General features: G+C 37.4%; 1 protein-coding gene across 19 annotated transcripts in view; it reads right to left on the bottom strand.

The window, feature by feature from the left end:
* mef2c (myocyte enhancer factor 2C) overlaps positions 1–15581 on the bottom strand; it is a 216946-nt gene that overhangs the window by 28339 nt on the left and 173026 nt on the right. For all 19 annotated transcript variants that reach the window (XM_016990935.2, XM_062972268.1, XM_062972269.1 and 16 more), the window contains 2 exons: positions 14153–14339; positions 11663–11710 (listed from right to left, as the gene is read on the bottom strand). In XM_016990935.2, coding sequence (XP_016846424.1) covers positions 11663–11710; positions 14153–14339 — 235 coding nt within the window. The remainder of the gene's footprint in view (positions 1–11662; positions 11711–14152; positions 14340–15581) is intronic.

The raw sequence follows: 15581 nt of genomic DNA, 5'->3' as shown, positions 1-15581 counted from the left end.
ACTTAGACATATTACAGGCTGATGGCCACATTTGATTTTTTTCTTCTTCTTAATGGCTGCAGTTTGAAAAAGCTTTAAACATCAAGGTCAACTGCTTGAACACTGCAGTTCTACAGTAAAGGATTGTATTTTTTACCGCACGGTTAAGCTTTACGGTTAAGTGTAAACCCGGTTGGGAGATTCTGACACTTCCAATTAGGTGCTTACAAAAAGAAGGTATGATGCATTTCTCATCACTTGTTTCTGCTCTATGTACAGGCCATACTTCTCTCTATCTTCTGCAGGGCTTGAAAAGCTAATTTTCTTAGGCTTCAACTCCCAGAATCCCCCAACCAGCATGATTAGAGGTAAACTGGGAGTAGCAGCAGCAAACTCAGCAAATAAACAAAATAATAATAATAATCCTAAATTCTACGTTCTGACTTAGAACAAACCAAATGAAATATAATGGTACAAAATTAATTAAGCAGGATTTATATTGGTTAATGGAAATAAAGTCCCACATTCACAATAAAACAAATGCATTATTATCATTATATAATAAGGCAGAAGTCAGTCTACTGAAGGGCATGGGATGTAACACCATACCTTCCAAATAATAATAATAATAATAATAATAATAATAATAATAATAATAATAATAATAATAATAATTTTATTCTTGTATCCTGCCCCATCTCCCCGTAGGGACTCGGGGCGGCTCACATGGGGCCTTGCCCAACATCACAATATAAAAACAAATCAAAACACATAAATTTACAACAATAAATCAACAATATCAGTAAAACCATCATAAAAACAATATTGCAGGAACTGTCCTTTTCTAATATAGTTCCACTTAACCTTTTGTTGTCCTACTTTTTCAATGTTGCAATTTGTATCTATTTCTTCTACTTTCCCCTTTGTCATCTGTTTACTTTAATTGCTGCCTGCTGAATTCAAAGTGCAGAAGTAATTTGGTCTTAATTGCTAATCAGTAGGGAAGGGAGGGGAGGGAATGAGTTTTCCCCCTTCCCAGTTGGCTCAGGCAAAAGCAAACTGCAGCCGCCTCTCCTAGTATATTTTTCCTTAGTAACAGCTTTTTCCCATGTTGACCACACTTTGTTTGTTAGAGGTTATGTAATGCCCAGCCAACCCTATTTATATTCAGTATTTGAAAGCTTAAACATTAATATACAGACTGTGTCATCCTTCCAGATAAAAATACAGCTGAAACTTCTAATGATGCCTTTCTAGCCTTTTCTTGGCCCATTTGTCTTCATTTAGATGCTTTCTGTCTGTGCTTTTCCTCAAGATTTCTGCAACTCTTTCAGTGACAACGAGGAAATCTCTGAACAGAACAGTTAAACTGATGGTAACTGGTGAACTGTCTGGCTGTCTAGTCCAGGGGTCTCCAAACTAAGGCCCGGGGGCCGGATGCGGCCCTCCAAGGTCATTTACCTGGCCCCCGCCCTCAGTTTTAGACTTAGGCTCACCCAAAGTCTGAAATGACTTGAAGGCACACAACAACAACAATTCTACTTAACTTGACTATCTCATTGGCCAGAAGAAGGGCCCACACTTCCCCTTGAAATCCTGATAGGTTTACTGTATTTTGGTTAAAATTGTTTTTATTTTTAAATATTGTATTCTTTCATTTACTAATATTGTGCTATGGTAATTAATATAATATATTGTGTATACATATAATATTGATACTGATATCATCATGTAATATAATATAATGCTACTAATAACACAATATAATAATTATTATATATTATATATTAAATGTAAATAAGACATGTGCATAGGAATTTGTTCATTTTTTTTTCAAATGATAATTCAGCCTCTCGACAGTCTGAGGGACCATGAACCGGCCCTCCACTTAAAAAGTTTGAGGACCCCTGGTCTAGTCCTTCAGTAACAGGAAGGCAGCCAAACTAATCACAGTATCTTCAACATTAAAAAGGCTCTGAATATGTTACAGGAGAGGTGCTTCATTTTTTAAAGCTCAGAAGGTTGTGGCAATGGCAACCCAATCAATATAATGACAATAGGTTGCACTAATCATGCTGCAAGGTTTTGCCATTGCTATTAGAATTTCTTACACTTTTACTGAAAAGCAGAATTCGACCCTAGCCAGTGGAACAAACTGTATTATACAATGGGCTTGGATCCAACAAAGCAATTATGAAGGTGATTAATCCATACCTGATTGGCTCCATGGGCACCCACCTCTCAAAAGGGGCAGCTTGTAAGTGGCTAGAAAACTCCATTTAACTTTGGTTTTTTAAAAGTTTGCTGCCCTTGAGTATTAATCAAACAAGTGAGCAAAAATGCTTACACAACAGAGGAAAACACCTTCCTGGAAAATATAACCCCTTTTCAAATCATCAAGGGAAATGCGTTGCAAATCGGTAGATCATTGCTTTGCACTTATCCCCATTTGACTGCTTGAAAGCCTTTTTGCCATAGAAGACTATTCATTTATTTCTATCTGTGGCTAGAAATCAATTGCCTTTCTGAGATAAAATATTCTTCTTCTTTTCAAATAGGAGTCTGGGCCAAAATTAGCTTCAAATGAGAATGCAGTGTTTTCCCTTTGTCTTGGGATGGGAGGAAAACAGTGAAGGAGTTCACTATGGGAATTTCTGAAATAAGTCTTAACAGGCATTTCAGTGATACTTTGGAAAAGTCCCTCCTATGGCTATGATACCTACTGGCTCATTACACCAGAACATGGATCAAGTTTAAATCTGGTTTCTGCCACCTGCAAAATTCTGGGGTTTGCAGTTTGGTGAGGCCCAGGACCTGTCTGGCTAAGCTGTTTAAAGGCCCCTTCCTAAAGTGGATTTAAATTGGATCTAAACTCTAGTGTGATGAGGTCCCTAGAATCCTTCAGCTGGCTTGGCCATTGACCATCCTGGTGGGAGATTCTATTGGTTGGGGTTAAAATAATAATTTTCTCCAAGTTCTGACTGCAACGTTAGGATTATGTTACCTCCCTTCCTGCTTGTTAAGTGTCAAATTCTGTGCCCCTTTAGCTAAATATTATTATTTTGGCTCTTGCTTGGTGGCCCATCTCAGAGGGAAATAAAATATGCAGTTTTCATTAGAACTGTGATGATGAAAAGAATTTCAAAACTCCACTTTCATGTTTCTGCAGGGACAAAGAAAAAAGTCAACATGACAAGACCAAACAAATAAAGAAGCTCAATTTTGTCAGATGACTCTGAATCATTTAGTCTGGGTTCTAAGAAATCTGGGACTGAAAGTTCTACTAAGCTCAGGGAAGCTTGAAAAACTTATTCATGGCATGGAGTTACAACTCCCCAGTTAACACAGCCAACAATAACTAAGAGTTCTGGAAGTTACTCCTCTAAACTTTGCAGTATAGTCTGCAGATTAATCTAATGAAGGTTGCAGCAGATTATATCTTTCTCACTAAAATTATTCCCTTTCCCAAACTTTCAATTCTCCCTGGATATGTTAGGAGAGGTCTGTTGATAATGTCTCCCTCTGAATTGCAATGCTGATACAGATCTCTCAGACAGCCCGGATTTACTTTTCAAGTAAAAAAAACAACAACAAAAAAACAACAACAACCCTGAAATCATATATATATATATATATATATATATATATATATATATATATATATATAGAGAGAGAGAGAGAGAGAGAGAGAGAGAGAGAGAGAGAGAGAGATCAATAGATAGTTCTGATCAAACAGAAATAGAACCAAAATAGGGCATGCCATTACTTTTCTTCTTAGTGCAGGTTTTAAGAAACATGAAGTGGCTATTTTTTCATAAATCTCATGGAAGCCAACTAGTTTAAAGGGGATATGTGTTTTCTGACAGACCAGAGGAATAAAGAGACCAGGCAACAGGAGTGGAATGAACTAAAGGTAACTTTATTAATTGTTACCTATTTAAACGTTTCTTGGTGAAAGATAATCAAATTTGGAGGAGTTAATTTGATACGGGAGCAGCTGAAGCAGTCGATCATCCCAGCAAATTAATTTTCCACACCTCCATTACTTTACAGTGTAGTAAATGAGCTAAAAATTTAAGAAGAGAAAGACTGCCTCAACACCACATTGCCACATCCAGAGCTTTGGCACATTACTTTTAAAAAGAAAGAAATCAGTGACAGGTTGCAGCCATCTCTAATCTAACATGGATCAGATGATGCTCTGGAATCCAGAATACCTTTGTACCATTGCTTAGCTGTGCATAGCTTTTCTATATGGTGCTATTATATTCATTCTAGTAGGTTTTGAGGCAGAATGTGGATTTCTTTCTCCAAAGAGTTAAATGTATGGCTTGTTTTTTGTTTTTTAATCCTGGAGCAAACACACAGCTGCATTCCAAAATCCAGGAGCCATCAATTCTCTTTTTCAATACTCAAGGGTTTGCATGAAATCCAGATGTTTGCTGATTTGCAATGCTTTCTTATACTTTTTGGAATAAAAGGAAAGATTGTCACATGCAGAGAAAAAAAAAAAACCACACAGCAGTCATCCCAACCATCAGTACAAGGAGGGGGTCGACTGAAGCAATTCAAATGTTATTTTTTGAGAGTGGGCTTCCTAGAAGAATACACATAATTGCTTGTTATTTAAGGGGTTGGGGGAGGGAGTCAGTCATCCCTTTCTTCAAAACCCACCTTGGAAAGACTTGCAGTTTCTATGACTCATTTAATAAAAGAGATTCTCATTATTGGCTCAATGATTTTACTATTTCAATCCATCATTGTACAAAGATAAATATTGAGACACTGTAAATTAGAGATGAGATAAGGCTGGGAACACTTTAAAAAAGAGAATGATGTGAAGGCAAACAACTTTGTGAAAGATGGCAACGGCCAAGTTCCCCTCAAGCAGGAGCTACTAATAACTATAAGGATGTAAATGCACTCCTTTACTTGCACATAGTAAATGCTTAAGCTTTGTTATATTTATCAGTATATGAATTATTGATGATATCTCCATATCCAGATGTTTGGCATGTCATCCCTTAATGACTTACTTTTATATAAAGCCATTGCTTACAATAAAACTGTATTCAAAACCTACAACCACATTGTCAAACACTATTACGATAGCATCATAAGTTATCAAGGACAGTGCTTCTTAACCTGTCAGATGTGGGGCAGAAATATTTTCTAATGTGCTAGGAGCAGCACTATTTAGGTACATTGATTAAAGCTGTTTTTCCCTCTGGTAATTCACCATGGATCAGTAGGCAACAGCTTACAGACTGGTCTTGATCCACAGGCTATTACATTGAGCAGCACTGATGTAGGAGATGCATTCATAATGTAACTAACAGTACAATTAACATGAGTTTACAAACACTTGAAATGTGAAAGCTAACAGAACTGGAGTGGCAGAAATAGATGGTATTGTTCCACTATCCGTGCAGAGGCCAAAAGGGGGCGCTAGACAGAGAAGAAGGACAGTCCATTTTACGGGTGTGTATGTGTGCGCACGTGTGAAGGAGTAAAACAATTTTCTCCTGTTTTCCTGATATTCCCCCCCCCCCCCACCCATGTTGACATTGTGGAATCAACCCTCTTGTGTGACATGGGGGGGGGGGGAGGGAATAACCAATGAAAATGAGGGAAATAGTTTTCCGCCTTCAACTCCCAACTCTAATGGAACTGAAATAGATTTGCTTTCTGTAATGTGTGGAACAAGATGTAGAAGATAAATCAAAATATATCAAAAATATATCAAAATTGTGAAATTCCTGAAGAATATTTTTTAAAAAATTACCATAAAGGTTTCATGAAAGAGGATTAATAGCTATAAATGGTCATCGGGCACATTTTGAGACCACCCACAGGAACACCTACACTTTGATGTCACTACAACGGTCTAACACGGGGGAATCTGACAGTTCCCATTACATGTTAAAATAACGTCCTTAGGCATTTTCTATGTGAATTGGGAGATTTGAAGACAATGGCTCTCCAACTCAAAAACTTATATTTCTACACACTTTAAAAGCAGTTTAAAGGCAGAGTCCCATGGGGAAACCGCCAGAAGCAGTCTTGCATCATATAATGGGCTCTGCAAGACTCCGTCTTTAAACTGTTTTCAAAGTGTGTGGAAATTGTGGATGGGGAGGTGCTGTGTCTAATGAGGTCCTAAAAGAGGCTGAAATGAAGAACTTAGCAAAATTGTATGTCTGTAAATTCTATGCATTAAATGGGTTTACTCTACTCAGGGTTTCAGCCTTATTCTTAAAAGAGATAATGTTATTCAGAATACATAAGCAAAACTAAACTGTTTCTTTAGAACACCTAAGGTGTCATTGGAATTAAAAAGTATAAATAATGTTTGGCTATCTGCTGATCTGTTTTTTTATAAAAAGGTTGGATGTTTGCTTAATCTGGCATTTGCCAAAGTACAAAAGGGAATTAGTTATACATACCATTGCTGTTTATGCGTTTTGGGTGCTTTTTGTTATTTTAGGATCTGCTCAAAGTTTCACTACTGATTGCTTCATACTCTGCTTGTTTGGTATAGGCATATTTGGGCATACTGCCTTCTTTTTTCCTTTGCAAACCATTCCTTTGGTTATATTATTTTGAAAACATGCCCAGAATTCTTCCGGCCTAGAGACCCATAAATTATAAATAGCTATTACTGTATCTACATTTCTATTTGGTTTGAAATAATAGCAGAATGTATAATACATTGATACACAGCCAATGTGTGACCAAAAGCTGCAAAATGAGTAGTATAATGCTAACAAGATATAATCTTCCCAAGAGGAGCAGTGCTCAAGGTTGCCTACTCTGACAAACATTGTCATGTTAAACTTAAATTCCAAGATGAACTTCTTATAGATTACATCTGTTGCTGCCAAGCACCTCCTGCTCTCTCCTTTCATTCCACATTCCCAAGAAGGTGATTGATTTTTAAGAACAACAGCCAAGGCTTGATTTGTAAGGGGTGCTATTTAATATGTGTGGCCTTATTTAAAAGACCTGGCTTACTAATTTAAAGAGAATCGTTTAAATGTTTGCCTAGGCTTATTTTCATTCAAAGGCTTGTTTTTATGTGATTCTACCTACTACCAGTTACACATACTGTATTTGCCATCTGGATATATTCTTTTCACACAAAGGAGCATTGCTGTAGTGATATGGCATCTTCTCAGTACTGGAATTACAAATTTCGGTTACTGGGAAAATGCTTCTCTTTTTATAAAGCCTGTAGAGTCTGGGTAGCAGTGGGATATAAGCTTCAAGAGCTCCTAATCTCTGGCACTGAGACATTCTCCTATATCATTCTATTTTGTATGCAGAGTCAGCTCTCCATATTTGTGTGTTTAAATTTTTGCAGATTTGTGGTTTTGATCTATATGTTCTCTCTAGGGATCTCTAGGTCATCCAGCATGACTCTGTTGTCCACTTCCACCAGAAGCTGTCCATAGAATAAAAGTGGAGGACATAGAGATTCCAAAGAGAACATTTTTCTAGATGTGTGTAGCTCCTTCGGCATGATTCTGTGGCCAATTTCTGGTGGAAGTTGACCATGAAGGATGATGGAGGACCTAATATTCTAAGAGAGATATTTTTTCAGGTAAAAATAAATTAGATTTTTTATTTGCATTTTTTCCATTTTAGGGCACACTTAACCCTAAAAGTAGAGAGCCTACTGTATACATTAAAAAAATTATTTAAATATGGATGCTTCTCTGTATCTTTATATCCCCCTCTAACTCAGATTGTTGGCCTACTGCAATGCTGTTTACAGACTGGCAGAAGTTCTCCAAGTTTTCAGACACAAATGTTTCCCAGGCCTACTTGGAGATTCCAAAGACTGAATCAGAAAAATATTTGAACAGAAATCACAGTTCCCACAAAAGAGCCTTTTAAAGGAAGAGCACCGAGGAGTCCTTCCCTACCGTTTTCTTTTCCTCATTGCTCACAATTATTATATGGAGAAAATAAGCATTGGATCAGGGCTACTCCCATTTTTGTCTTTTAAGATAAGGTAAGGTAAGGTGAGGCATACAGTATTCTCCATCACATGAAGTTCCTAGTGCAGTTTGCTAGACATTGCTAGATATTTAGTAAAACAATTTTAGGAGGGAAGCATTGAAATATTTGTACCACACAATATATAAAGGGCACCAGAAAGAGAGCTACAACAGCACAAGATAATAGTAACCTCCTAACAACCAAAACGCCCTCATGTTATCAGGAAATCTCTTTCTGTAGTGAGAGAATAAGGTACAAATTCCATTTCCATTGTGCCGCTTTTCCTCTTCTTTCTTTTTGCCTCCAGAATGGGAACACAGCAAGACATGGTCAGCACAAATATGTAAGATATAAGAATCACTGCCAATACTTTTGGGATGCTGGCCTTCCTACTAAGGAGAGCAAAGTATCAAATGCTGGGTAACAGCTTCCTACCCATTCTATCCTGATTCAACTGCCAATCCAGTTTATTTTGTATATGGAAAGGGAAACACCAATATTTTGCTTTAGATAGCAAAATATTATGGGTCAACATGGGTGGTTTTCCCTACGTAACTGTAGTACTGGAATAGCAAAAACAAAATTGAAAATTACAGTTCTGTTTTCACTAATCTCATTGCAACTTACACTCAAGTAAACACACCTAGGATTGGGCTACATGAAACCTCTATCATCATAAAAGTGTCTCAACCAATTATGTCCATTCAGTGAAATCCCAGCAGCCATATTGCTCTAAAACTGCGGAGATCTACTGCTGAATCAGAGGAGACATCATTGCACCAGATTGACCAAATATCCAGCTCAGTATAAAGCAGCTCATGAAATGAAAGACAAACTTTATTTACTATAACAATATGAATAGTCAATGCATTTCAAGATAGTGATTTCAAAATGCATACTAGTGCAGAAGTTGGGCAGTGGAAGAGGAATCATTCTGCAAATAACATAAGTGAAAACAATTATACACCATTTGGACAGAAATGGCATTTAGCCTAAATATCTTCCACTATATAGTCTGCAAAATGTGGTGTTCCTTCAGAGCTAGTGGAAATTAATGCATTTTCAATTCAATGAACTCAGTGGGACTGTGCAAATGACTTTAATGGGATCAAGATTGCCTCTTTAGAGATTAAAAGGTATTTGCAAACCAAAGGTCTCTGAAGCCTTCCTTGTAGTAGAGTGTTCACAAAGTATGTTGTTCATCTGATATGTTAACCTTCTCCCTGGGTTTCAGTACTAATGTTCAGCTATTAACAAAATTATAGGCCAGATCATGGCTAGAGTTCAAAACGTTATTGAGGAAATTAGTTTTTTGATATTTGCTTTTTGTCCTGCTGCCCAAATTTTAAAAAGATTATGTTCACTTCCAGTGTGTGTGTGTGTGCTTCTTAGAAAATAACCAGTCATATCTTATGTGTCAGCTGTTTCCCCTCCATCAGGTGGGTGGCAAGATGAGGGATGTAAATATAAGATTGTTTTAAAACATTTTGGCTTGAGGTCAAGGAGTTCCAATTCCTTCCTTTCAATCAGAGGCTTTGGGTTTGAAAGAAAGTCGCCAAACCCATGGTTGTATTTATAGCTCTGAAACACTATTAAATAGGAAGTTCACTCTCATGTTGTTGGCAATGGTGACTGTCAGATGGTCGTATTGTCCAACCAGAGCACAGAGTTGAACAAATTTACTTTTAGCAAGCCTGAGATAACCTTGGTTTTAGTTAAAAATACCACTACTGGTATTTTAATTCCGTAGGATAATAAAAAGTAGTCAGTTTTCCCAAGTTCTATTTATGTTCTTGGGAAGACTCCCAAGGTAAAATTGTGGATGATTTCAGAATTATTATTCCAAATAATCCAAACCAACCAAAGAGTGCAGTTTTGAAAACATATCTAACCCAAGAAGGTTTTTCCATTTCCTATCTCCTTATTACACTGCAGTTTCCTAAAGTAACACAGAAACAGACATGTTAGCTGTCAGAAGTAACTTCATCTTTTAATTATTGTAGAAAAACTCAGAAAGAGCATCCTTCTTTTGTGGCAACTTGGGCTATTTTTAGGTTCAACAGGAAAGCGCAAATGCACAGCTTCTAATTTGTCAAGATCCGTACAGCCTGGCAAATTGAACCATAGGATCATCATATTGGTTTCTAAATTGGCAATGAGAAAATACACATGGGTCTCTGTTCTTCATGAAATAATGATAAACAAAGAACTGTTGATATTCAAAAGAGGGAGAAGGAAGACTCTCTAAAATAGAACCATTGTCCAATGATGTCACTGTTGCAGACATTTCGACCTCCTTATGACCTCTCATCATCCTTTCTGCCCTACAGCAAATGAGTCTTCTTGCTGCTTCAAATTTAAGACATAAAGAATGTACCATCTGCAGTAAGGTCTATATTCTAATTTGCCAGAAGTGGAACCAGGATGCTTGACACAATAACACTTTTATATGTTCATGCAATTTATAACCTTCCCCTTTTTCCACACGAAGAACCCATCTAAGATTTTGTATTTTACTAAATTTACCCAAGCATTTTACATTACAAAAAGAATTTCTCACATTTTCTTGCCTCCCAACCCCTGAGTCTTTAAGTCAGCTGTGTTACTAGTTAAAAAAAACCCAACTAGCAATGTTTATGCCAACTCTGCATTTAGGGAAGCCACCAATTCAATTCATAAAAGTTTCCCCCTCCCAAAATTATCCTTGTGAAATGGGAAAGGACTGCTATATCATAATAAACCAGTAGAGGACACTCATTTGTAGGTCTACCAAGTTCCATTCCAACCTTATTGCTCGGGCATTTTTATATTTCTGTAATGTAAAGGTCAAGAATCTTAACATATGCTTTGAACTGACTGTATTAGAATTTGGTTAACCAAAATTCCAGAAGTGAAAAAGTGGTATTTCTTAGTTTAGACTTCAGGATCATGTATTCCCTATTAGCAATCAATCTGTTAAACATAGCATAATTAACTCACATGATGTAACAGCAGAGTTTTTATTTCATGACAGATGTTTTAATACTGCAAAATCAATGTGACATCACCAGAACCCTTAAGCAGTCCTTTTGAAAACTCCGTCATGGGTAGTGATTAATACAATGAATACACAAATGTAGGGATTTTGCACTTGATAATCTTAATAATTAACTAAAACCTACATCATTTGGACCCAATTTTGCACAAGAATGTTGTTTTATCAATAAAGCCATGAAAGTGCATGGCTCCTGTTCAAATGCGATGTGGAAATAATGAAAGAAGAACAAGAGTAACTTGCCACAAATTCCTAAAGAACTTATAGGGATTCCTGTCTGTCTCCTCATACCATTCCCATGGCATTTCTCCATGCAGCCATTTCTGTCAGAGGATTGTCAAAGGGCTCTTTAACTTGGCTCCATCCAGTAAGAATTATTCCTAGCAAAGTATCCATGACTACATGTTCCTTTTTCTATCTTTTTTTTTTTTGGAAAAAAATTATATCTTTAATGCAGGGATGTTGGGAAGTTTAATATTGGTAAAGGTACTTGTGAGCATGATTTGCAAAGCACCTAGGATTAACCTCATCCGGCTCCTCCTAATGATATTCTAGAGAGTTATTTTAAGACCAGCTTCATGTTAACACTCTGTTGTGGAGTCTGTAACCCTTTCAAAAGAGGACATAAAACATTCTTCTGTTTACCTGCACTGGTGCCTGCACCGGTTGTGAGGTCCCCACCCATCAGGCCACCTAGGAGAAGACAAATAAAATGTTTATAAAATAGGCAAATTGAGAGAGGAGCTGAAAGAAACCACAAAGGTCAAACAGAAATTATAGCCTATTCCTCAAAGCCCTGCTAGCCCTGTTCTACCCGAGTTCTTATAAAGATCGAGCTGTGTGAGGCATGCTGATTTATGTCAATGTACCACCCAACCCAATTCCTACTGCTTATGCCATTATTTAGTGGCTTCAGTGGGTAAAAGCTCTGGACCATATTGACTGAATCAGAAGTGACTGTATAACAATATTCACTAAAGGACTGAAGCAGCTAAAGCAGAAGTGAACAAACTGTGGAGTTACACAGCCACTCCTAGAAGAACCAGGAGGGCATCTCTACCTAAAATATTATTCCTTTTGTATGTTTTCAAGTTGCTTCTCAGTTATGACAAGCATACATTGAGCCAATCCTCAGCAAAACTTGTTCAGATGGGCGTTACAATTGCTTTTCTCTGAGGCTGAGAGTGTGACTTGCCCAGGGTTGCCTAGTAAATTTCCATGACCCAATGTGGATTTGGTCTCCTGGAGTCCTATCCACTCCAACATACCATGCTGGTTCTCTACCTACAGTTTTGCTATGATACAATGCTCAAACATGGATGTTTTCTAGCTTTAATTCTACAGGTTGTAGACAAGAAAGAGGTAATTTCCTCAATCTTCAGTATTAGGGCCCCTCCACTTCTAGTACTCCCTAACTGCATCTAACGTCCTTGATTGTACTCCCAAATTCCTTCAAATTTTGAAATCAGTTTGTAAGACAGCAATATGTGTGTGTGCATGCACACACGCTCATGCACATATCAAGACATTAGCACTCAAGCATTAATGTGGGAGCAGCTGGATTAGAATAGATTTTTCCAAAAATATGAAGTTAGCCCTAGAGCATTCATATTATAGGGCCAGCTTCTTTGTATAGCTAGACAGTCACTTCAGGTTGGAGTATTATTAAAGGACAGCAAATTCTTTTTATTTAATATGTTATTACTGTATTTTACTGGCATGGATGGGGAGAACTGGTTGATGAATTTTCTATATCCTGTGGCAAAACTGCTTAACTGGCCTTGAGTACTATGGACTTCAACATAGACGTGTTGAGGAAGTGTCATTTTCCTATTTCACATAAGGCAGAAAAGTGCATTGGGCCAGCCCTGCCAGACCATTCATGCCTTTCACAATACTGCATTGTACAAGCTTTAGAGTTTGCTGTCAATTTCAATCTCAACGAAGTAGAAGCATAAACTGGTTTTGTACTGGCTGCTACGCTATCATGTGATTTGAGCTGTGCAGACTCTACAACTGTTCCTCCACAACGGTGAGTTAGGTGTTGCTCCCTGGGACATTTTCTATATCCTGGGTTGTGCAAAACATCACAAAAATCTAGACTTGGAATGCAACATTGAAGTGAACTATATCAGAAGAAAATAAAAACCACCGTGTTTTACTCCTGTGCTGCATAAATGCTATAGCATCATATTGAAAACACTTCTCATGGCGACTTGAGAAGACTTGCAAGGAGTTTCGATATATTTTTGTGTAGTATCCTTCCTATCTTTACCTATGTCCAGAGCAGTGGCTTTCCTTGTTAACATCTTCCTTATGCTTGAGAAGACCTTATTCAACTTTTCTGACTTCAGCTTGTGTAAGACTGGTTGTCCTTCAAGCAGAGAGAATCAAGGATCATAATCTCTATTTATCCTGATTAGAGGTAATCCCACATTTTGGTAGAAGGCAACGCCTGGTTTATAAGGTGAGACAACCCAACCTTGAGATGGAATAATAAACCATCAGATTCTAGTGCCCTAACACATTATCACAAAGACTATGGCCAACCATTTAACTTCAGGTTCCAATGATCTACTATGCCAGCAAGGTAACCTGCCTTTGACTATACTTCTAATGATCTTTTCAGGTTTTTTTATCTACAAAACACAGGAGTTATAATCGAAATACAAAGCTTTTTGGAACTTGTCCTTTCACCATGAATGATGAGATTTTAATTTTGAATGTGATGTTTTTAAAATGTTTAATGTGTATTAATTTTAAATTTTAATTTATTTTAGTCTCTATTGTTTGTACTTCTAAGGCATTGAATGGTTGCCATTTATAAGCTGCCTTGAGTCTCCTTTGGGGTGGTGAAAGGCGGGGTAGAAATAAGGCAAATAAATAATGAGGCAACATGATTGTGTAATAAAAACTCTCATCTGGAAGCCCCAGTATATATAAATATAACTTTCTAGAAAATACCTTCAGTTCTATGTAACTGCCAATTCTAAAATAGGATCACACTTAATAGAGTTTGCTGTCAAAAGATAACCAATCAATAAGCCAGAAAGAGATAGGAATGTATGGGTGTCTAGCTTTTTCCAACTTTAGTATGGAAACCTGTGTGTGGCTGTTTAAGTGAAAAATACCTACCTGCGTTACCAGCACTCGGTGGCCGGTGTGTCACACCAGGAGACATGCTATTCCGTTGTATGGAAGGATGGGCCAGAGGCAAAAGGTTGGGGTTACCCAGTGAGCTTACTGGGTTGCTGTATACCAAGCTGTTGTGATTGGACACTGGTATAGAAACTGGCATCTCAAAGTTAGGTGGTGGAACAGCCTGTAGAAGGGACATGGGTGGGAGAGAAACAAAAGACAAAAATAGTACAGAGGCACAACAGTCTTGACACACAGTTGTTCTACATATAGTTCAAATATTGTGTACCTACTATTTGAAAAACATGGACCAATATTACTAGAAGAAGTCTGGCTATGAGGATCATGAGTTAATATTCCTTTTCTCCTGAAACGTGTCAAAACTTGTCCATTTCCTTTTGAGGAAAAGATTGAGGGTTCCTCGCCCCACTTTCTCTTTCACATACAGCTCTAGTTTGTTTATCTTCATTTCAGCTTTCTTTTATTTGTAAAACCCATAATTGCTTACTTGCAACATCCCAGTGCAGACCAGAGATATATGATTATCGTGACTTCACTACTAAGAGAAATATTACATAGTGGGGGAAAATACAAAAGAAGGATTTTTAAAATTTCTACTGAAAGACCCTTGGAAGCACAAGAGGATAATCACCTTGAGGGAAAAGAACTGTGTGCCTTCCTTCTTCACCCACAAATATATTTTCATCTATCATTTTCCATGAATGTATCAGGATCAATATTAATATAAAATGTTTTTTCCTATATAAAACCACAGTCACATGAAAAAGGAGAAAATGTTGGTTTGATCCAAATGTTACTTTATTAATACAATGTTGGGTACTACGTAGATTACTGTATTCTTCACTGCAGTCCTATTGACACTTCCAAAACCGGTGCAAGTTGTTGGGAATCTCAGGGATAGTTGAGTAATGGTTTCAGGAGTGAAGGGAGAGTTTGACAAATGTCTCATTGAAAAACAGCTGTGCCCCAAATGCAATGGGCATGAAAGGTACAATATGTCCTATGTTATAGAGGTTGCCTGAGGAGACAACCTGTATGTTTTTAGCTGTGTTTTTCTCAGGAAAGAAAGGATCATGGCAGAGTGCTCTGTAGAGTTATCATCTCTTTGGCCAAAAGCTGGCATCCATTTTAAATATATACAGTTTGAAGTATTGGGGGCTAAACCCAACTGCTGATCCCAAATAGAATACATCCACTGAAACACTGGAGTTCACATAAATGTTGGCTTGCCACTCAGCAGTGGAGACAACTAGTCTACTCTGGATGGGAGTAACATGTTTGAAATTTTCCTACTTCTGAAGAATATGTTACTCTTAGCAAAATGCAAGTGTACAAGGCATGCTCTGAACTTTGATTATTTGAATCCTTGTACAAACAAAAGCTTGTTTGCTTTTTAGCTGAGTTG

This window comes from Anolis carolinensis, chromosome 2 (genome assembly GCF_035594765.1).
Source record: "Anolis carolinensis isolate JA03-04 chromosome 2, rAnoCar3.1.pri, whole genome shotgun sequence".
Lineage (NCBI taxonomy): Eukaryota > Metazoa > Chordata > Lepidosauria > Squamata > Dactyloidae > Anolis > Anolis carolinensis.
Note: the sequence above shows the minus strand (reverse complement) of the source record. Positions and strands in the feature narration are given on the sequence as shown.